This window comes from Mobula hypostoma, chromosome 7, assembly GCF_963921235.1.
Source record: "Mobula hypostoma chromosome 7, sMobHyp1.1, whole genome shotgun sequence".
In the NCBI taxonomy this organism is placed as follows: domain Eukaryota; kingdom Metazoa; phylum Chordata; class Chondrichthyes; order Myliobatiformes; family Myliobatidae; genus Mobula; species Mobula hypostoma.
The window spans coordinates 186,753,845-186,778,189 of record NC_086103.1 but is presented as its reverse complement, the minus strand read 5'-3'; the positions used below and the strand labels follow the sequence as shown (position 1 = coordinate 186,778,189).

At 45.8% G+C, this 24,345-nt stretch overlaps 1 protein-coding gene across 2 annotated transcripts in view; it reads left to right on the top strand.

Annotated features, from left to right (window-relative positions):
- Positions 1-24,345, top strand: part of stim1b (stromal interaction molecule 1b) — a 227,240-nt gene that overhangs the window by 163,887 nt on the left and 39,008 nt on the right. For both annotated transcript variants that reach the window (XM_063054788.1, XM_063054787.1), the window contains exons 6-7: positions 15,937-16,114; positions 24,051-24,228. In XM_063054788.1, coding sequence (XP_062910858.1) covers positions 15,937-16,114; positions 24,051-24,228 — 356 coding nt within the window. The remainder of the gene's footprint in view (positions 1-15,936; positions 16,115-24,050; positions 24,229-24,345) is intronic.

The following is a 24,345-nucleotide window of genomic DNA, read 5'->3' as shown; positions in this document are numbered from 1 at the left end:
GAGTTTCATCAAAAAACATTGAAGGATATACTTTGTATCAAAAAGACAGGTAGGAAGGCATAGGTGGTGGTGTGGCTCTGTTGGTAAGAGATGGAATTATATCTTTACAAAGAGGTGACATAGGGTCAGAGAATGTTGAATCTCTGTGGATGGAGTTAAGAAACTGCAAGGGTTTAAAAAAAACCATGATGGGAATCATATAAAGGCCTCCAAATAGTAACCAAGATGTGGGGTTGAGATTGCAAAGGGAGCTGTTAAAGGCATGTAATAAGGGTAATGTCACAATTGTAATGGGGGACTTCAATACGCAAGGGGATTGGGCAAATCAGGTTGGTGTCAGATCGTAAGAAAGGGAATTTGTTGAATGCCTATGAGATGGCTTTTTAGAGCAGCTTGTGCTTGAGTCTACTAGGGAAAGGCTATCTTAGACTGGGTGTTGTGTAATAATACAGATCTTATTGGGGAACCCTTATGAGACAATGTTCATATGATTGAATTCATACTTCAACTTGAGAGGGTGAAGCATAAGTTGAGTGTATCAGTATCACAATAAAATAAAGGGAGTTACAGAGGCATGAGAGAAGAGCTTGCCCAGGTGGATTGGAGGAGGATACTGGCGGGGATGATGGCAGAACAGAGATGGCTGAAATTTCTGGGAATCGTTCTCAAGGCGCAGGATATTTATGTCCCACAGAAGTGGTTCTCAAATGGCACGGGTAGGCAACCATGGCTGACCAGAAAAGTTGAGGACAGCATAAAAGCTAAAGAAAGGGCATATAAGGTAGCAAAAGTATCTGGGAAGTTGGACAATTGGAAAGCTTTTAAAATCCAACAAAAGGCAACTAAAAAAGCTATAAGAAGGAAAAAGATGAGGGCAAATCAGCCAATAATGTGAAGCAGGATACTAAAAGTTTTTTTCAGTTAAACGAAGAGTAAAAGGGAGGTGAGAAAAGGGAGTGGGAAAACAGGGGGGCTTTTCTGTTTGACTGCCAGTGATGAGTGCTGTTCCCTAGGGGGTCAGTATTGGGACCACTAACTTTTTAAACTGTTTGTTAGTGATTTAGATAATGGAATTGATGGCTTTATGGCAACGTTTGTGGATGATACGAAGATAGGTGGAGGGGTAGGTGGTGCTGAGGAAGCAATGTGATTGCAGCAGGACTTAAACAAATTGGAAGAATGGGCAAAAATGTGGCAGATGGAATACAGTGTTGGGATATGTATGATAATGTGTTTTGAAATTCAAACATCAGAAATTCAGAGGGACTTAGGAGTCCTTGTGCAAAACTCCCATAAGGTTAATTTACTGGTTAAGACTGTGGTTAAAAAAAAGGCAAATGTAATGCTGGCATTTATTTCCAGGGGAATAGAGTGCAGCCAGTGGCGTGAGTTACAGGGCAATAGAGGTGTGGAGCAGTTAAAACAGAAAGCAACAAATACTGGACTGAAAGTCTCATATTTGAATGCACGCAACATAAGGAATAAAATGAACAATCTTGAAATTCAGCTACAGATTGGCAAGTATGACATTGTGGCCATCTCTGAAACTTGGCTAAGGGATGGCTGCCCTTGGGAGCTGGACATAGAAACACAGAAAACCTACAGCACAATACAGGCCCTTCGGCCCACAAAGTTATGCCAAACATGTCCCGACCTTAGAAATTACTAGACTTACCCATAGCCCTCTATTTTTCTAAGCTCCATGTACCTATCCAAAAGTCTCTTAAAAGACCCTATTATATCTGCCTCCAACACCATTGCTGGCAGCCCATTCCACTCACCACTTTCTGAGTAAAAAACTTACCCCTGACACCTCCTCTGTACCTGCTCCCAACTACCTTAAACCTGTGCCCTCTTGTGCCAGCCATTTCAGCCCTGGGAAAAAGCCACTGACTCTCTAACATCCAAGAATATACGGTGTATCGGAAAGATAGGTTAGTAGACAGAGAGGGTGATGTGGCTCTGTGTATAAGAAATAATATTAAATCATTGGAAAGAGATGACATAGGATTGGAAGGTGTAGAGTCTCTATGGGTTGAGTAAGAAATGACAAGAGTAAAAGGACCCTAATGGCAGTTGTATACAGGCCTCCAAACAGCAGACGGGATGTGGATTACAAATTACAGCAGGAAATAGAAAAGGTATGTCTGAAAGGTAATATCATGATAATGGTTGGAGTCGATTGTTCATGATGTGGTTTTGGAGTACTTGAAGACACATGATAAGTTATGACGTAATCAGCAGGGTTTCCTCAAGGGAAAATCTTGCCTGACAAATCTGTTGAAATTCTTTGTGGAAATAACAATCAGGAGAGAAAAAGGAGAAATGGTTGTTGTTGTGCATATGGATTTTCAGAAAACCTTTGACAAGGTGCCACAAACAAGGCTGCTTAACAAGTTACGAGCCCATTGTATTACAGGAAAGATTCTAGCATGTATAAAGCAGTGGCTGATTGGCAGGAGGCAAAGAGTGGGAATAAAGGAACCCTTTTGTGGTTGGCTGCTGGTGACTAATTATGTTCCCCAGGGGTCTGTGTTGGTACCGATCCTTTTTACATTATATGTCCACAATTTGGATGATGGAATAAGACCATAAGATTTAGATTATGAAGACACGTAGTCCCCTTTTATTGTCATTTAGTAATGCATGCATTAAGAAATGATACATTATCTCCTCTGGTGTGATATCACAAAACACAGGACAAACCAAGACTGAAAAAAACTGACAAAACCACATAATTATACATATAGTTACAACAGTGCACAATACCATAGCTTGATGAAGAAGTCCGTAAGCACAGTAAAGTTCAAAGTTTCTCAAATGTCCCACATCTCACGCAGACGGGAGATGGAAGAAAAACTCTCCCTGCCATGCCCGACCACAATCCGACTCTGAGTCATCTGAAAACTTCGAGCTCTGATCAGCTCTCCGACACCGAGTACTGAGCGCCATCTCTGTCCGAGTGATTCGACCTCTTTCTCGGTTGCCAAAAGCAGGCAAGGCCAGGGATCTTGAGGCCTACCCTCCGAAAGATTCCCGACCACACAGTAACGACAGCAGCGGACGGACGTTTCAGAAATTTCTCTAGATGTTCCTCTGTGCTTTCTCGTCTGTCTCCATCAAATCAGAAATTGTCCACAGTCCCCATTTAACAGATACAACGTCATTTTTCACCGGAGAGCTGCGCACGCGCGGTGCGCTTCCATCTTCTCCTCCCGTCTACTCCCGATTTAGGAGTAGAAGTAGGCCATTCGGCCCATCAAGTCTTCTCCGCCATTCAATCATGGGCTGATCCACTTCATCCAGTCATCCCCATTCCCCTGCTTTCACCCCATACCCTTTGATGCCCTGGCTAATCAAGAACCTATTTATCTCTGCCTTTAATACACCCAATAACATGGTTTCCACAGCTACTCGTGGCAACAAATTCCACAGATTTACCACCTTTTGAATAAAATAATTTCTCCACATCTCAGTTCTAAAAGGACGTCTTTCAATCCTGAAGTAGTTCCCTCTTGTCCCAGAATCTCCTACCATGGGAAATAACTTTGCCATATCTATTCTGTTCAGGCCTTTTAACATTCTGCATGTTTCTATGAGATCCCCCCTCATTCTCCTGAACTCCAGGGAATACAGCCAGACATTCCTCATACAGTAACCCTTTAATTCCTGGAATCATTCTCGTGAATCTTCTCTGAACCTTCTCCAATGTCAATATATCCTTTCTAAAATAAGGAGCCCAAAAATGCACACAGTACTCTTAGTGGGGTCTCATGAGTGCCTTATAGAGCCTCAACATCACATCCCGGCTCTTATGTTCTTTCCCTCTAGAAATGAATGCCAACATTGCATTTGCCTTCTTCACCACCGACTCAACCTGCAGGTTAACCTTTAGGGTATCCTGCACAAGGACTCCCAAGTCTCTTTGCATCTCTGCATTTTGAATTCTCTCCCCATCTAAATAATAGTCTTCCCGTTTATTTCTTCCACCAAAGTGCATGACCATACACTCTCCAACATTGTATTCCATTTGCCGCTTCTTTGCCCATTCCCCTAAACAATCTAAGTCTCTCTGCAGGCTCTCAGTTTCCTCAACACTACCCGCTCCTCCACCTATCTTTGTATCATCAGCAAATTTAGCCACAAATCCCTTAATACCGTAGTCCAAATCATTGACATACATCATAAAAGGTAACGGTCCCAACTCTAACCGCTGTGGAACTCCACTGGTAATCAGCAGCCAGCCAGTGTAGGATCCCTTTATTCCCACTCTCTGTTTTCTGCCGACCAGCCAATGCTCCACCCACGCTAGTAACTTCCCTGTAATTCCATGGGCTCTCATCTTGCTAAGTAGCCTCATGTGCAGCAACTTGTCAAAGGTGATGTCTTTGTTGCAAAGATTGCAGACAATATGAAGACAGATGGAGGGGCAGGTAGTTTTGAGGAAATGGAGAGGCTACAGACAGAATCAGAATCAGGTTTATTATCATCGGCATGTGTCATGAAAAGAAAGTTCAAAGTACATTTTATTATCAATGTATGTGTACATTATACAACCTCCTAATAGGCAGCCTAACAGAAATTCCCTAATAGCAGCAACAGTACAATGCAATACATGATAATATAGAAAAAAAAAGTAAATCAATTACAGTAACTGTATATTTGTATATAAAATAGCTAGATTAAAAATAGTGCAAAACAGAAATACTATATAAAAAAGTGAGACAGTGTTCATGGATTCAATGATAGATTAGGATAATAGGCAAAGTGGCAGATGGATAACAGTGTCGGGAAGTAGCTGGTCATGCACTTTGGTAGAAGAAATGAAAGAATTGACTATTTTCTAAATGGAGAGAAAACACAAAAAATCTGAGACGCGAAGCAATTTGGGAGTCCTCGTGCAGGTTTCCCTAAAGGTTAATTTGCAGGTTGAGTCTGTGTGGAAGGCCAATGCGATGTTAGCATTGTTTTCAAGAGGACTGGAATATAAAAGCAAAGATGTAATGTTCAGACTTTATAAAGCACTGGTGAAGCCTCAGTTGGAGTATTGTGAGCAGTTTTGGTCCCCTTATCTTAAAAATGATGTGCTAAAACTGGAGGATCATGAAAGTGATTTCAGCATTGAACGGTTTGTCATATTAAGAATGTTTGATGACTCTGGAATTGAGAAGAATGAGGGGTGACCTCATTGAAACCTATTAGATGATGAAAGGCCTTAATAGAGTGTATGTGGAGAGGATGCTTCCTATGGTGGGTGTGTCTAAGACCAAAAGACACAGCCTCAAAATAGAGGGGCGTCCTTTTGGAACAGAGATGAGGAGGAATTTCTTTAGCCAGAAAGTGGTAAATCGGGAACTTGTTGCCACAGGCAACTGTGGAGGCCAAGGCCAAGTATATTTAAAGCAGAGAATAATAAATTCTTGGTTAGTCAGGGTATGAAGGAATACGGGGGGAAAGCAGGAGATTGGGGCTGAGAAGAAAAATGTATCAGCCATGATGAAATGGCGGAGCAGACTGGATGAGCCAAGTGGCCTAATTCTGCTCCTATATCTTATGATATAAATATGATAACAAATTATGAGGCTATAAGGCTAGAACTTGCTGGTGTGAATTGGGATGATGTTTTTGCAGGGAAATGTACTATGGACATGTGGTCGATGTTTAGGGATCTCTTGCAGGATGTTAGGGATAAATTTGTCCCGGTGAGGAAGATAAAGAATGGTAGGGTGAAGGAACCATGGGTGACAAGTGAGGTTGAGAATCTAGTCAGGTGGAAGAAAGCAGCCAATATGAGGTATAGGAAGCAAGGATCAGATGCGTCTATTGAGGAAAATAGGGTAGCAAGAAAGGAGCTTAAGAAGGGGCTGAGGAGAGCAAGAAGGGGGCATGAGAAGGCCTTGGCAAGTAGGGAAAGGAAAACCCCAAGGCATTCTTCAATTACGTGAAGAACAAAAGGATGACAGGAGTGAAGGTAGGACCGATTAGAGATAAAGGTGGGAAGATGTGCCTGGAGGCTGTGGAAGTGAGTTATCTACAGATGACTTATCTACCTTCAAACCTTTCAGTTTCCCAAGAACCTTCTCCCTAGTAATGGCAACTTTCACACATTTCATGATCCTTGACACTTTGGAATTTCCACCATGCTGCTAGTGGCTGCCACAGTGAAGACTGATGCAAAATACTTATTCAGTTTGTCCACCATCACTGACCCTGTTGACCTACAGAGGATGCGAGACTGTCAGCAGATTTTCTCAGCCGTGTCCTCTGCCAGGGTCAACTGGGGAAAGTGCTCTGGTCATTTAGTAGGTCAGTGGGATAGGGACACCCTGCCAGAGGAGCTAAGACCATTTGTGTGGAGCACCACACACCTCCTCTATCGAGGGTCTACCTAAGCTCCACTGTGGAGACTTGGCCGGCAAACTAGTGTGACTTAGAGTCAAAAATCTCTGCCTGGCTGTGACGCCAGTCAGGTCTACTCCGTGCAATCTCACACGGGCGCAGCATTGGTTATTAATCAGTGGTAGCTTCCCTGTTTCACCAGTACCCGGTAGAAATTTGTGGACTTCTGGGGCAACAGGAGGCTTTGGGTCTCTGTTGTGTCCCTGAGTCTTCCAACTGCAGAAGGCAGTCAGTCACTGGTGTGCGTACATACCCAGCTGGCAGTTCTCCTCCTCTGGACCCTGGACCCTGCAGAGATACATGTACACTGAGGTGACAAGACGATTTCTTTGCTGGGGGCACTATCTTCAGGAGGGTACACAACCCCCGGCGGCAAGCATCAACAGTGCCGCTATTTGGGAGCTGCCAGATTTTTACCAGGAGCTACTGCAGATCTGGGGTAGGGTCTTCTCCGGTCAGAGTGCTCCTGTGCCCACAGGGCACGGTGCTCAGGCTGCAGTAGAAATCGTGTCCCATCCCGTCACGGTGGGTGTTGGGGTGGCTAGAGGATGTGGAGTGGCTCCGGCAGTGCCAAACCAGCTCCTCTGGAGGTGGTCATAGGACCCAATCCCCAAGATCTCCTTCAGGAGCCGCCTCACAGAGACACCGAGCGTGCTGAGACAGTTCCTGTACGAGCTGCTCGTGCACATTTTTCACTTCATTGCCCTCACTTGCCATCCAGACACGTCATGGTGGTCTGTCTTACCATCAGGCGATGAGGAGTTTCTCTATGTAGGGGTCTTTTCCCTGTCCATTGGGCACCTGGGGTGGAGGGTGTTGCACAGGGCAGTACTGTGAGATATATTCCTGGACAGGTTCGCTGCTACCCTGTCCACCTGTCCTTCCTGTGGATGGGGGAGTCAGTGCACCACGTCTGCATGGAGCGCGAGAGGTTGCGCAGGTTTTGGCTGCACTTCAGTCCCACGCTCCTGATTTATGGGCACCCGGCAGGGGCGGAGGGTTACTCAGAGGATGTCCTGGTAGGCTTGCTCTTGGGCCTGGCCCTTGGTCCGACTGCCTGGCTCTCTTCCGGGGATTACATCCGTGCCAGGATCTCAGAGAGGGAGCATGCGACCATTATGGGTTTGGGGGGATTTTCGGGAATGGTGGGCCCACCAGGGAATTGAGTGCATTATGGATGGTAATACTGTACATTAGTTTGAATTCAGTAGCTGTTTTGTAACCCTTAACCTTTGTATGTCTTCTGTATTTGAATAATTTTTGTATGATTGTGAGAAAAAGGAGCGGTACAAAGGGAGTGCTGTCTACATAATGTGCTTTGCATGTGAATGCTGGGATTTTGGAACAGTTGTTTTCTGGATGAGGTGTCAGGTTAAGTCAGAGGGGAATCAGAGATAGCTCTGGCCCTGTGAGAATGGTAGGGCAGGACAGGGCAGATCAGAGTGTCTCCAGCCCAGCTGGGGGAATTGGCTGTGTACTGAGTGTGATGAGTTTTCACAGGTGCCGCAGTGGCTGTCGGGTTGGCGTGATATCCTGTAGCAGGAATGAAAGGTTTCCTCACTCTACTCATGTATTCCTGACTGTCTGATGGTTGAAGCTTTCTAGGCACTGCGCTCAGGGACAGTCATTACAGTCTGTTCCTACTGCAATACTGCACACTCCCTGAGCCCTCAGTTGGGACAGTTTTAGCCAGTGTTACAAGGCATGCTTTTACTAAGGGGGAGCATTTACTGTGTCAGGACAGTGTCATGTTGTTTCTGAGGGCAAAAGTTGAGTGTTATTCTAATAACCTGTTGTTATGGAGTCCTGAGGAAGGGTCTCGGCCTGAAACGTCGACTGTTCCTCTTCCTAGAGATGCTGCCTGGCCTGCTGCGTGCACCAGCAACTTTGATGTGTGTTGCTTGAATTTCCAGCATCTGCAGAATTCCTGTTGTTTATGGAAGCCTTGATGTTCAGGATTGCTAGGGGTACAAATACAGAGCAGTTTAAATCATCACCTGCTGCAAGACTGCATAATCCAACATCAATGTCAAGTCAGGTTTATTTGTCATTTAACTATATACATGTACTATATATAACATATATGACATTTCAGTATGTATAGAAACAAAACGTTTCTTCAAACCAGATAGTACGCTTAACACACGATAATTTATAAAGGTAAGGATAAAATCTAGAGAAGAGTCACACATAAATAACAAACTAAAGTGCAGTAATGTTAAATATTGTAAGGTACCCATCCCGGATTAACCAGTGACTCTTTGAATACGATGCAGCAGGGAGTTCAGCAGCCTAATAGCCTGGGGGAAGAAACTGTTTCCCATCCTGACTGTTCTTGTTTTTATCCATCCAAGTCTCCTTCCTGGTGGTAGAAAGTTAAAGAGGATGCTGGATAGATTGGTGGGATCCTTAATAATACTAAGTTCTTGAGTTACACAGCATTACTGATAAATGTCCCCGATGGATGGTAGGGAGACCCCTGTGATCCTCTCGGCTACTCTCACAGTCCTCGGGAGGGAATTCGGGTCCGATGCTGGACTACTCCCATACCAGATGAAGATGCAACTTGTCAGGGAGCTCTCAGTGTATAGGGACAGTGTAGAGAGAGCTTTATTCTCTCTAACCCAGCTGTCCCTGACCTGGGAGTGTGTGACGGGATAATGCAAAGCTAATGGCATGCTGGCCTTCATAACAAGGGGAATTGAGTATAAGAGCAAAGAGGTCCTTCTGCAGCTGTACAGGGCCCTGGTGAGACCACACCTGGAGTACTGTGTGCAGTTTTGGTCTCCAAATTTGAGGAAGGACATTCTTGCTATTGAGGAAATGCAGCGTAGGTTCACAAGGTTAATTCCTGGGATGGCGGGACTGTCATATGTCGAAAGATTGGAGCTACTGGGCTTGTATACACTGTAATTTAGAAGGCTGAGAGGGGATCTTATTGAAACATATAAGATTATTAATGGATTGGACACGCTGCAGGCAGGAAGCATGTTCCTGCTGATGGGTGAGTCCAGAACCAGAGGCCACAGTTTAAGAATTAGGGGTAGGTCATTTAGAATGGAGTTGAGAAAAAACTTTTTCACCCAGAGAGTGGTGGATATATGGAATGCTCTGCCCCAGAAGGCTGTGGAGGCCAAGTCTCTGGATGCTTTCAAGAAAGAGACAGATAGAGCTCTTAAAGATAGCGGAATCAAAGGTTATGGGGATAAGGCAGGAACTGGATACTGATTGTGGATAATCAGCCATGATCACAGTGAATGGCGGTGCTGGCTCGAAGGGCCAAATGGCCTACTCCTGCACCTATTGTCTATTGTCTATTGAATTAATACTGTGTCTAACCCAGCTGTTCCTGACCTGGGAGTGTGTGACGGGATAGCGTAAAGGTATGAATACTGTGTTTAACCCAGCTGTTCCTGTCCTGGGAGTGTGTGACGGGATAGTGTAAAGGGTTGAATACTGTGTCTAACCCAGCTATTCCTGTCCTGGGAGTGTGTGAAGGGACATTGTAGAGAGAGCTTTATTCTCTCTAACCCAGCTATCCCTGATCTGGGAGTGTGTGACGGGATAGAGTAGAGGAATTAATACTGTGTCTAACCCAGCTGTTCCTGTCCTGGGAGTGTGTGACGGGATAGTGTAGAGGAATTAATACTGTGTCTAACCCAGCTGTCCCTGTCCTGGGAGTGTGTGACGGGATAGCGTAGAGGAATTAATACTGTGTCTAACCCAGCTGTCCCCGTCCTGGGAGTGTGTGACGGGACATTGTAGAGAAAGCTTTATTCTCTCTAACCCAGCTGTCCCGGTCCTGGGAGTGTGTGACGGGATAGTGTAAAGGGTTGAATACTGTGTCTAACCCAGCTATTCCTGTCCTGGGAGTGTGTGAAGGGACATTGTAGAGAGAGCTTTATTCTCTCTAACCCAGCTATCCCTGATCTGGGAGTGTGTGACGGGATAGAGTAGAGGAATTAATACTGTGTCTAACCCAGCTGTCCCTGTCCTGGGAGTGTGTGATGAGATAGTGTGGAGGGATTAAAGGCTGATTTATACTTCTGCGTCAATTTGCCGCCATAGGTACGGCGTAGCCGCGAACCCTATGCTGTGCTTACGCGGATCCCTACGCCGTAGCCTGACGCGCACCTCTCCCAAAATGTAACTATGCGTTGCGGCAACGCAGACCGCAACAACTGTTATTGGTCTGCTTGGTAGCATCGCATTTCCTCCCACGCTGCAATAGCTTCCCATTGGGTGACTGAAGGGCAGGGAAGGAACTCTGGCTGCAACTCTGGTGGGTTGGCAAGTTTGCAGACGACACAAAGGTTGGTGGTGTTGTAGATAGTGTCGAGGATTGTCGAAGATTGCAGAGAGACATTGATAGGATGCAGAAGTGGGCTGAGAAGTGGCAGATGGAGTTCAACCCGGAGAAGTGTGAGGTGGTACACTTTGGAAGGCAAACTCCAAGGCAGAATACAAAGTAACTGGCAGGATACTTGGTAGTGTGGAGAAGCAGAGGGATCTGGGGGTACATGTCCACAGATCCCTGAAAGATACGTAGGGTAGTTAAGAAAGCTTATGGGGTGTTAGCTTTCATAAATCGAGGGATAGAGTTTAAGAGTCGCGATGTAATGATGCAGCTCTATAAAACTCTGGTTAGGCCACACTTGGAGTACTATGTCCAGTTCTGGTCACCTCACTATAGGAAGGATGTGGAAGCATTGGAAAGGGTACAGAGGAGATTTACCAGGATGCTGCCTGGTTTAGAGAGTATGGATTATGATCAGAGATTAAGGGAGCTAGGGCTTTACTCTGGAGAGAAGGAGGATGAGAGGAGACATGATAGAGGTGTACAAGATAATAAGAGGAATAGATAGAGTGGATAGCCAGTGCCTCTTCCCCAGGGCACCACTGCTCAATACAAGAGGACATGGCTTTAAGGTAAGGGGTGGGAAGTTCAAGGGGGATATTAGAGGAAGGTTGGTGCGTGGAATGCACTGCCTGAGTCAGTGGTGGAGGCAGATACACTAGTGAAATTTAAGAGACTACTAGACAGGTAAATGGAGGAATTTAAGGTGGGGGGTTATATGGGAGGCAGGGTTTGAGGGTCGGCACAACATTGTGGGCCGAAGGGCCTGTACTGTGCTGTACTATTCTATGTTCTATGTTCTATAAAGCTTTACAGACCTCCAAAACTATGGAGGACACATTTCGCTTTTACGAAAAAAGGTGCTCGCTTTAAACTTGTTTACCCCGAGAAAGACTACCATGACCATGAAACCTTGTGCGGGCAGGTGTGTGCGCATGTGCGACGTGCCTGAATTGCAGAGCGACGCAGACACACCAACGCACAAGTATAAATGCTCACAACACACGTAGGCCACTTGTGTAGGTTACGGCGTCGAGTTGACGCAGAAGTATAAATCAGCCTTAATACTGTGTCTAACCCAGCTGTCCCCGTCCTGGGAGTGTGTGACGGGACATTGTAGAGAGAGCTTTATTCTCTCTAACCCAGCTGTCCCTGTCCTAGGAGTGTGTGACAGGACAGTGTAAAGAAAGTTTTATTCTGTCCAACCCAGCTGTCCCTATCCTTTTCTTTCAGAAATATAAGTGGGGAGTAGTGCCTCTTGGTTCTTGTATCCTCAGCTGGCTCTGCGTCCTCTTGTCCTTTTGAACTTGTGGCCCTTGGATCTGATGTAAGGCTTGGCGTGACTGTGCAGAGTTCCTGGAACCGGTCCGAAATGTCTGTACACCTTCCATCCCTTTTGAGGTCCTGACGACTGTACCCTTGGGGGCAGCCTGTGCCAGTTGGTCGAAGGTCATAAACACAAAATAATCTGCAGATGCTGGGATCAAAGCAACACTCACAACACTCACGTCCTGCCTTCAGGATGCGGTACCTTGCCACATCTGTCACACGAAGGGCACACACTTTCAGTTTCGGGATATCCCAAGTTCAGACATCATCCGTCACGGTGTCTACCACCATGGCAGTCTTGTTCTCCTCTCCAAGCAGCTTCATCTTACGGATCAGGCGAGCCAGCGAGAGTGGGGCCTGTTGGCGTCGCTCTTGAACAGACGCTTGAGGACGACCTTGTTCAATGGGGAGTTAGAGCGACAAGCCAGGAGCCTGTAAAACTTGACCAGCAGGCGGAGGTATATATCTTGGCTCTTGGGCTCCTTACAGCGAACCTTGCAGTCCTTGTTGTGGCGGATCTGGATACCCACCTATCCTGGGAGTGTGTGACGGGACAACGTATTAATATGTCTGATTCAGCTGTCCCTGTCCTGGGAATATGTGACAGGACAGTGCATTGAATTGAATTTATTTAGATCTTACATCCATCCCACAACTTGAGGGAGTAAAAATCTTTGTGTTATGTCTCCATCGCAATGTACAGACATGTGAATGTATAACTCTTCTTCGGTTGTCCATCGAAATCCGATGACAACATCCACTCCTCTAACGGTGAGATCTTTGACTCTACAGTCTTATCTTGGACCCACAAGCTCTATTGCAGGTGGGACATGTATATGTGGTAGTGGTGGCAACCATGGCTGCATTTCTCCTGGCTCTCTTCTGCTGTCTTCTGGTTGTTCTTTCCATCTCCAGCATACAAACCCCATCCCTACATAGCTGTCACCAAGTGGTACGGTCAGCAGTAACCTCGGGTCTGATCTTGCACTTCCTTAAAGCATTCTTCATCTGATCCTTACAGCGCTTCTTTGGCCCTGCAGCTGAGCGTCGACCATGATGTAGCTGGCTGTATAACACTCTGCGGGGTAGTCAACATGGGAGCATCCTTATCACGTGCCCCAGCCACTGCAGCTGACGCTGCGTGATCATGGCCTCAATACTTCTGCAGTTGGTCTTTACAAGCATTTCAGTGTGAAGCACCCGCTCATGCCAGGTAATTCCCAGGATGCACTGGAGACAGCTTATGTGATGGCTGTAGGCTGTAGGTTAATGGTTTGTAAAGAAGCTGTCCTGTAGCCTGTTGGTCCTGGCTTTAATGCTGTGGTACCATTTGCCAGAGGGAAGCAGCTGAAACAGGTTATGGTTGGGGTGACTGGTGCCCCTGATGATCTTCCAGGCCTTCTTTCTGCTGTAAATGTCCTCAGTGGAGGGAAGTTCATGTCCACAGATGTGCTGGGCTGTCCATACTACTCTCTGCAGTGCCCAGTGATCAAGGTTGGTGCAGTTCTAGTACCAGGCGGTTATGCAGGTGCCCCTGTAGAAAGTCTTGAGGATTTGGGGGCTCATGCTGAACTTCTTCAGTCACCTGACGTAGAAAAGACGCTGTTGTGCTTTTTTCGCCCCACAGCTGGTGTGTACAGTCCAAGTGAGTTCTTCGGTGATATGTATACCAAGGAACTTGAAACTACTCACCCCCTCAGCCGCAGACTCATTGATGTTGATGGGGGTGAGCCTGGGATCATCACTGTGTCTGATCCAGCTGTCCTTGTCCTGGGATAGTGTAGAGCAGCGGTTCACAACCTTTTATATGCTGCAGACAAATGTCATCGAGCAAGGGGTCTGAGGTCTAGGGACCCCAGGTTGGGAACCCCTGGTTCAGGGGGATTATTATTGTGTCCCTGCTCTAGGAGTGAATGACGGGTTGGTGTTGTGTGAACAAGCTCAAGATTCAAAGGAAATTTATTATCAACAATGTTATGTCAACATACAGTGCCTTGTAAAAGTATTCAGCCCCCAACCCTTTGTTTGCATAAATGAGAACAACCAAGGATTTTGAACGATTTAACTGAGAAGTTTTATTGGTGAATCACATGCTCCTTTTTTTTTTAACGGTGGAGCCCCAAAACAGGGAAAAGTGTCAAGCATGAAAAGCTAAAAAATTCAACAACTGAAATGTCAGCAGTTCAACACATTCCCCCCCTTTGCTCAATACATAGTTGAACCACCTCTCACAGCTATTACAGCCAGTTGGCTTTTTGGATAAGTCTCTATTAGCTTTGCACAACGTGATGGAGCAAGATTTACCCATTCCTCCTGGTAAAATTGCCCAAGCTCTGCCAGGTTAGTTGGGGAGGAGGGGTGGACAGCAGTCTTGAGGTCTTGCCAGAGATGTTCGATCTACAATGCTAGCAAGAAAATAATCTCAGGGTTGTATACAGTGTCTTGTAAAAGTATTCAGCTCACAACCCTTTTTTTTTCATATTATTGAGTATTAAACTAGGGATTTTGATCAATTTAACTGAGAATTGTTATTTGTGAATAACATGCTCCTGGTTAAGGTCAGGGCTCTGACTAAGCCACTCAAGAAGGTCATTTGAAGCCACTCTGTGGTTGCTGTAGCAGTGTTCCTTGGGTTGTTGCCCTGCTGAAAGATAAACTTTCTCCCCAGTTTAAGCTTTCTAGCAGAGGCTAGAAGGTGTTTTTTTTTAATCCAGGATAACTCTGCATTTAGCAGCAGTCATTTTCCCACCAATCCTGACCAGGTTTCCAATCCCCGCTGCTGAAAAGCATTGCCATAGCATGATGCTACCTCTACCATACTTTACAGAAGGAATGGTGTTACGTGGCTGATGTGCAGTTTTAGATTTATGGCACATGTACTGCTTAGTGTTGAGGCCAAAAAAGTTCCACTTCACTTTCACCCGACCACAAGATCTTCTTCTACATCTATGCAATATCTACTAAGTGACACTTGCAAAGTCTTTATGGGCAAGGATATGCTTTTTCTTTTAGCAGTAAGTGTGGTATAAATCTAATACTGAGCTTCAGGCCGGTAACACCATCCCTTCTGTGAAGTATGGTGGAGGTAGCACCATGCTGTGGGAATGCTTCTCAGCAGCAGGGACTAGAAACCTGGCCAGGATTGGTGAGAAGATGAATGCTGCTAAATACAGGGCTCTATTGTGACCAAAGGAGCATGTTATTCACAAATAAAAATTCTCAGTTAAATTGATCAAAATCCCCAGTTGTATAATATGAAAAAAAGGGTTGTGAGCTGAATACTTTTACAAGACACTGTATACAACCCTGAGATTCATTTTCTTGCGAGCATCAACAGTGGATAAAAGGAACACAATAGAATCAATGAAGAACCACGCACAACAGATACACAACCATTGTAAAAGACGACAAACTGTGCAAATACCAAGAGAAAGATAATAAATAAACAAACAAACAAACAAGCAAGCAAGCAATGAATATTGAGAACATGAGGTGAAGAGTCCTGGAAAGTGAGTCCACAGGTTGTGGGAACAATTTAATGATGGGGGGAGTAAAGTTGAGTGAAGTTATCCCCTCTGGTTCAAGAGCTTGATAGTTGAGGGGTAATAACTGTTCCTGAACCTGGTGGTGTGGGACCTGATGGCTGAGGGGTAATAATTGTTCCTGAAACTGGTGGTGTGGGACCTGATGGCTGAGGGGTAATAACTGTTCCTGAACCTGGTGGTGTGGGACCTGAGACTCCTATATCTCTCAGTAAGCTGTACTATAGAGCTGACCACCCTTGACATTAATACTGAAGGCTGGGGTGTTGTTACCTTTTCCACTCTCACATGCTTGTCTCTGGTTTGCAGTGACACGTCACAACCACCTGAAAGACTTCATGCTGGTGGTTTCCATAGTGATTGGTGTCGGTGGCTGTTGGTTTGCCTACATCCAGAACCGATACTCCAAAGAGCACATGAAGAAAATGATGAAGGACCTGGAGGGGCTGCAGAAAGCCGAGCAGAGTCTGCATGACTTGCAGGAGAGGTGAGAGCCTGGCATCGAATATCCCTCACTGGTAATGAATGCCCCATGCTGGTAACCAATATAGTACTGTGAAGAAGTCTGAGGCACCTCAGATTTTTTATATAAATTTTGCCTTAGATGTTTAATTTTTGTCTTCTGCACTAGTGTGTCAGTAGACTAGATCAAATTTTAGATCTCCAAACATTAATTTTCCCAAAAAATCAAATGTTACAGAGAAATTTTTGTAATTTGTTAAAGAAAGTAATATATTAAGTCATAGACCACTTTTCAAATAAAAACTTGATTACTTTGTAGGTATTTAAGTTCAAAGTAAAATTTATTATCAGAGTACATACATGTGACCACATAATAGAAACATAGAAAACCTACAGCACAATACAGGCCCTTCAGCCCTCAAAGCTGTGCCAAACATATCCCTACCTTAGAACTACCCAGGCTTTACCCATAGCCCTCTATTTTGCTAAGCTCCATGTAGCCATCCAGGAGTCTCTTAAAAGACCCTATCGTTTCCGCCTCCACCACCGCCATCGGCAGCCACGCTCTCACCACTCTCTGTGTAAAGAAACTTACCCCTAACATCTCTTCTGTAACTACCTCCAAGCACCTTAAAACTGTGTCCTCTTGTGCTAGCCATTTCAGGCCTGGGAAAAAGCCTCTGACTATCCACACGATCAACACCTCTCATCATCTTATACACCTCTATCAGGTCACCTCTCATCCTCCGTCACTCCAAGGAAAAAGGCCAAATTCACTCAACCTATTTTCATAAGGCATGCTCCCCAATCCAGGCAACATCCTTGTAAATCTCCTCTGCACCTTTTCTATGGTTTCCATATCCTTCCTGTTGTGAGGCGACCAGAATTGAGCACGGTATTCCAAGTGGGGTCTGACCAGGGTCCTATATAACTGCAACATTACCTCTTGGCTCTTAAACTCAGTCCCACAATTGATGAAGGCCAATACACCGTATACCTTCTTAACCACAGAGTCAACCTGCGCAGCAGCTTTGAGTGTCCTATGGACTCGGACCCCAAGATCACTCTGATCCTCCACACTGCCAAGGGTCTTACTGTTAATGCTATATTCTGCCATCATATTTGACCTACCAAAATGAACCACCTCACAATTATCTGGGTTGAACTCCATCTGCCACTTCTCAGCCCAGTTTTGCATCCTATCAATGTCCCGTTGTAACCTCTGACAGCCTTCCACAACACCCCCAACCTTTGTGTCATCAGCAAATTTACTAATCCATCCCTCTACTTCCTCATCCAGGTCATTTATAAAAATCACAAAGAGCAGAGGTCCCAGAACAGATCCCTGAGGCACACCACTGGTCACCCACCTCCATGAAGAATATGACCCGTCTACAACCACTCTTTGCCTTCTGTGGGCAAGCCAGTTCTGGACCCACAAAGCAATGTCCCCTTGGATCCCATGCCTCCTTACTTTCTGAATGAGCCTTGTATGGGGTACCTTATCAAATGCCTTGCTAAAATCCATATACACTACATCTACGGCTCTACCTTCATCAATGTGCTTAGTCACATCCTCAAAAAATTCAGTCAGTCTCGTAAGGCACGACCTGCCTTTGACAAAGCCATGCTGACTATTCCTAATCATATTATGTCTCTCCAAATGTTCATAAATCTTGCCTCTCAGGATCTTCTCCATCAATTTACCAACCACTGAAGTAAGACTCACTGGCCTGTAATTTCCTGGGATATCCCTACTCCCTTTCTTGAATAAGGGAACAACATCTGCAACCCTCCAATTCTCCGGAACCGCTCCCGTCCTCATTGATGATGCAAAGATCATTGCCAGAGGCTCAGTAATCTCCTCTCTCACTTCCCACAGTAGCCTGGGGTACATCCCATCCAGCCCCGGTGACTCATCCAACTTGATGCTTTCCAAAAGCTCCAGCACATCCTCTGCCTTAATATCTACATGCTCAAGCTTTTCAGTCCGCTGTAGGTAATCCCTACAATAGCCAAGATCCTTTTCCGTAGTGAATACTGAAGCAAAGTATTCATTAAGTACCTCCGCTATTTCCTCTGGTTCCATACACACTTTTCCATTGTCACACTTGATTAGTCTTATTCTCTCACGTCTTATCCTCTTGTTCTTCACATACTTGTAGAATGCCTTGGGGATTTCCTTAATCCTGTCCACCAAGGCCTTCTCATGGCCCCTTCTGGCTCTCCTAATTTCATTCTTAAACTCCTTCCTGCTGGCCTTATAATCTTCTAGATACATATCATTACCTAGTCTTGTGAACCTTTTGTAAGCTCTTCTTTTCTTCTGGACTAGATTTACAACAGCCTTTGTGCATCACGGATCTTGTACCCTACCATTCTTTCCATGTCTCATTGGAACGTACCTACTCAACCTCATGCAAATATCTCCTGAACATTTGCCACATTTCTTCTGTACATTTCCCTGAGAACATCTGTTTCCAATGTGTGCTTCCATGTTCCCGCCTGATAGCCTCATAGTTCCCCTTACTCCAATTAGACGTTTCCCTAACTTGTCTGTTCCTATCCCTCTCCAATGCTATGGTAAGGGAGATAGAATTGTGATCACTATCTCCAAAATGCTCTCCCACTGAGAGACCTGACACCTGACCAGGTTCGTTTCTCAATACAGATCAAGTACTGCCTCTCCTCTTGTAGGCTTATCTACATATTGTGTCAAGAAACCTTCCTGAACACACCTAACAAACTCCACCCCATCTAAACCCCTCACTCTAGGGAGATGCCAGTCAATATTTGGGAAATTAAAGTCTCCCACCACAACAACCCTGTTATTATTACTCCTTTCCAGAAGTTGTCTTCTTATCTGCTCCTCGATGTCCCTGTTACTATTGGGTGGTCTATAAACAACACCCTGTAGAGTTATTGATCCCTTCCTATTTCTAACTCCCATCCACAGAGACTCAGTAGACAACCCCTCCATGACTTCCTCCTTTTCTGCAGCCGTGACACTATCTCTGATCAACAGTGCCACGCCCCCACCTCTTTTGCCTCCCTCCCTGTCCTTTCTGAAACATCTAAAGCCTGGCACTTAAAGTAGCCATTCCTGCCCCTGCACCATCCAAGTCTCTGTAATGGCCACCACATCATAGCTCCAAGTGCTGATCCACGCTCTAAGCTCATCTGCTTTATTCACAACACTCCTTGCGTTAAAATAGACACATCTCAAACCACTGGACTGAGCGCGTCCCTTCTCTATCATCTGCCTATCCTCCCTTTCGCATTGTCTCCAAACTTTCTCTATTTGTTAGCCAACCTCCCTTTCCTTCATCACTTCAGTTCAGTTCTCACCCCCTAGCAATTCTAGTTTAAACTCTCCCCAATAGCCTTTGCAAACCTTCCCACCAGGATATTGGTCCCCCTCGGATTCAAGTGCAACCCGTCCTTTTTGTACAGGTCACACCCGCCGCAGAAGAGGTCCCAATGATCCAGAAATCTGAATTCCTGCCCCCCGCTCCAATCCCTCAGCCACGCATTTATCCTCCACCTCACTCTATTCCTATACTCACTGTTACGTGGCACAGGCAGTAATCCCGAGATTACTACCTTTGAGATCCTGCTTCTCAACCTCCTTCCTAACTCCCTGCAGTCTGCTTTCAGGACCTCCTCCCTTTTCCTACCTATGTTGTTGGTACCAATATGTACCATGACCTCTGGCTGTTCTCCTTCCCACTTCAAGGTATAGTGGACGCGATCAGAAACATCCCGGACCCTGGCACCTGGGAGGCAAACTACCGTCCACATTTCTTTCCTGCATCCACAGAATCGCCTATCTGACCCCCTAACTATAGAGTCCCCTAAAACTCTGAAATTATTTTACTGTGGGTATACTTAGCAAATCTATAGAACAGTAACTGTAAACAGGATCAATGAACAACAAACTGTGCAAATGTAAATAAAATTAAATAGCAATAAATAACGAGCATGAAATAACAAGGTAAAGCGTCCTTAAGGTGAGACCATCAGTTGTGCGAACATCAGCAGTAGAAAGAGTGTAGTTTTTTGTTCAAGAGCCTGATGGTCAAGGGGTAGTAACTGTTGTTGAACTTGGTGGTGCGAGTCCTGAGGCACCTGTACCTCCTACTTGGCAGCAGCGAGTAAAGAGCATGGCCTGGGCGGTGAGGATCTTTGACGATGGCGGCTGCTTTCCTATGGAAATGTTTCATGTAGATGTACTCAATGCTTGGGAGGGTTTTACCCGTAATGTACTGGGCAGAATTCACAACCTTCTGTAGGATTTTCCATGCAAGGGCATTGGTGTTCCCATACCAGGCCATAATGCAGACAGTCAGCACAACTACCACCACACATCTGTAGAAGCTTGCCAAGGTTTCTGATGACATGCCAAATCTCTGCAGACTCCTGAGGAAGTAGAGGTGCTGTCGTACTTTCTTTGCAGTTATATTTATATGATGGATCCAGGACACGTCATCTTGAGATAGTGACATCCAGGAATTTAAAGTTACTGACCCTCTCCACCTCTGATCCTCCGATGATTACTGGCTCATGGACCTCTGCTTTCCCTCTTCTGAAGTCCACAATCAGTTCCTTGGTCTTATTGACATTGAATGTGAGGTTGTTGTCCTTACACCACTCAGCCAAATTTTCAATCTCCCTCCTGTATGCTGATTCATCACCACCTTTGATACAGCCCGCAACAGTGGTGTCATCAGAAAATGTGTATATGGTGTTGGAGCTGTACTTAGCCACATAGTCATAGGTGTAAAGTGAGTAGAGTGGGGGGCTAAGCACACATCCCTGTGGTGCTCCTGTGCTGATTGAAATTGTGGAGGAGATGTTCTTAGCCCAGTGCATGATTAAACAAAGATAACGCACAGGGGCTGATGATCAATGACATCATGAGTTGAATGGACTAAGCGATTGACTGAAACAGAAATGGGTGTAGAAGGAATCAAACTGGGTGACGAACAACCAAACTAAAAGCTGAGGGTGTTGCAGGTGTGACAGTTTAACCTTCAAATCAAATCTTACACCATGGCAAGAGTGAGCTTAGCAACAAGGCACAAGGTGGTCATCCTGCATCAACAAGGTCTCTCCCAAGCAGAAATTTTGCAGCAGACAGGAGTTTCAAATTGCGCTGCCAGGCTCTTCTGAAGAAGCACGTATAAACGGACAAGATTGCGGACAAGAAATGCAGGGGTTGGCTATGGAAACTGAGTGCAGCAGGTGAAAGATACATGAAACTGATGTCCCTTCTAATTTGGAAGAAGTCCAGCACTACTTTCAGCTCTGAACTCACAGAAACCACTGGATCACAAGTACACCCCTCTACAGTCCAGAAAAGTCATGAGAGAAGTGTTGCATAAAAGAGTTGCTGCCAAAAAGCCATTCCTCTGAAGTGGAAACAAAGCCAAGAGACTCACGTACGCACAAAAACACTAGGGCCAGGGTGTTGAACATAGGAGCAAATGCTCTGGACTAACGAGTCAAAATTTGAAATTTTTGCCTCAAACAGGGGAGGCAGTTTGTCTGTGGAAGAGCTGGAAAGTGCTCCATGGGTGAGTGTCTGCAGCCAGCAGTGAAGCACGGTGCAGGTTCCCTGCAGAGTTGGGGCTGCATTTCTGTAAATGGAGTTGATGATCTTCCATCCATATACTCTCGTTGGTGAGTTGGCGAAATGGAATCCTCAATGCTGAGAAGTACAAGCAGATTCTCATCCATCATACCATCAGGGAGGCGTCTGATCATTCCCAACTTCAATGACCCAAACACATGGCCAGGGTCATAAAGAACTATCTTCAGTAGAAAGAAGAACATGGACTTGTGCAACAGATGATATGGGCTCCACAGAGCCTGATGTCATCATCAAGGCTGTCTGGGATTACCAGGAGAGACAGAAGCAAGCGAGACAGCCAAAGTCTGCAGAAGAACTGTAGCAAGTTCTCCACGATGCTTGGAACAACCTACCAGTCGATTTTCTTATAAAACTGCATAGTAGTGTGCCTAAAAGAATGGATGCTGTTTTGAAAGCAAAGGGTGATCACAGCAAATATTGAGTTCCTTTAGATTTTTACTGTTTATAGTGATTTTTTTGGTGTTTAGAAACTTTTCATTTCATTATTTTTAAAGCATCTTTGCTTTACAGAATTATTTTTACATGTCCCCAAGACTTTTGCACAGTATTGTTGCCCTTCTTTGTCAATGAACACCCCCTCACTGGTAACGAATACTCTTTACTGGCAATGGATGCCCCTTGCTTGCACCACTGTCTGGTGCTGCTCTAAAGAAGCTGATCACTTGCCCTGCTCAGTGGTGGCAGGACATGTAGAGGAACCTTTCTACCACAACCGCTGGCCTCCCATGTATGTTGTCAATGTTACAGAGCACTGAAACAGGCCCTTTGGCCCAGCTCCTCCATGTGAACCATGGTGCCTCCCCATTTATCTGCCTCCATCTGAACCTTTGCTGTACATTAAACATTGTAATTGTACCCATATCAGGCAGTTCCACATACCCACCACCCTCTGTGTGGAAAAGGTTTCCCCTTAGGTCCCGTTTAAACCTCACTTAAACCTATACGCTCCAGTTATATAGAGCATTACTGCACAGAAACAAACTGTTTGACCCATTTAGTCCATGCTGAACTAGTACTCTACCTAGTCCCACCAACCTGCACCTGGACCTTAGCCCCCCCATACCCCTCCCATCCATGTACTCTAGACAAGACTATGACCATGACAACCTGCACCAGGACCATAACCCCCCCATACCCATCCCATCCATGTACCAGTCCCACCAACCTGCACCAGGACCATAATCCCCCATACCCGTCCCATCCATGTACTCTAGACATGACTGTGACAATCCACCTTTATATTCCCTCATGAATTTGTCCACTCCTCTAATGTTTGCAGATTTCCTGTATGCTCTTTAGGATGATGGGCAGCGTTTAGTGCCTCCTCCCAAGCAGCCTTGCCTTTTCAAAACGCAAGTTGAGTGTGGCTGTATAATGAGCTCCATGCCCTGACTTTAAATACATCCTCTGACAGTGAGACAACACTGTCACCTGCAGAAGCTCCAGCAGTCACACAATGGTTTGCAGAGCTCCCCTGCACAGCAAGTAAACACAAGAGATTCTGCAGATGCTGGAAATCTTCAGCAAGGCACATAACATGCTGGACGAACTCAACAGGTCAGTCAGCATCTATGGAAATGAATATGCAGTCAATATTTCAGGCTAAGGCCATCAGGACTGGAAAGAAAGGGGGAGGGAAGAGGTCAGGGAACGAGAGGAGTGCAAGTTGTCAGATCATAGGTGAAACCAAGTGAGGAGGAGGTGGGTGGGGGGTGGGGAAGATCCTGGAAGGTGATAGGTAGGAGGTAAAATTGAGAGGGATAATAAGTCATCCATGATGGAATGGCGGAGCAAACTCGATGGGTCAAATGACCTAATTTTGCTGCTAGGAATGTGGTAGGAGAGGAGAGTGGACATTGGTAGAAAGGGAAGAGGAGGGGAACCGGGGGGGAGCTGATGGATGGGTGAGGAGATATGAAAGGCTGAGAAGGAAACGGGAATGGTGAATGGGAAAAGAGAGGAGGAGGAGGGCAAGAAGTAAGAATTGCCACCTGACCTGCTGAGTGCCTCCAGCATTTGTGTGTTTCCCGCACATTGGAGGTGCTTTGGGACTCCAGGCCCCATCTGTCCTTTTGTGCTCTGTGTGGCCCCTTCAGTTGCAGTTGGCATGCAGTGGGGCCGTTTTGCATGGTTGTTGCAAGGGATGTGCTAAGGGTTTGTCTCTGGGATTAACCGTGACTGCTGGCTGGGTTCACAGGCTCCTGAAGGCACAGGAGGAGCACCGGTCAGTGGTCGGTGTGGGTGATGTGCCTGGGTTTAAACGGGCCGTGTCTCTGGGATTAACCATTCCCGCTGGTTGGGTTCACAGGCTCCTGAAGGCACAGGAGGAGCATCGGTCAGTGGAGGTGGAGAAGGTGAACCTGGAGCAGAAGCTGCGGGACGAGATAAACGCGGCGAAGCAGGAAGCCCAGCGACTGCGTGAGCTGCGGGAGGGCACGGAGAATGAGCTCAGCCGCCAGAAATATGCTGAGGAGGAGCTGGAACAGGTGGGAATTTTATCCTTCGCTGGGATCGGGGCTGCGGATAGTTCATACAGGGGGGGTTGTGGACAGTTCATACAGTGGGGGTTGTGGACAGTTCATACAAGGGGGGGTTGTGGACAG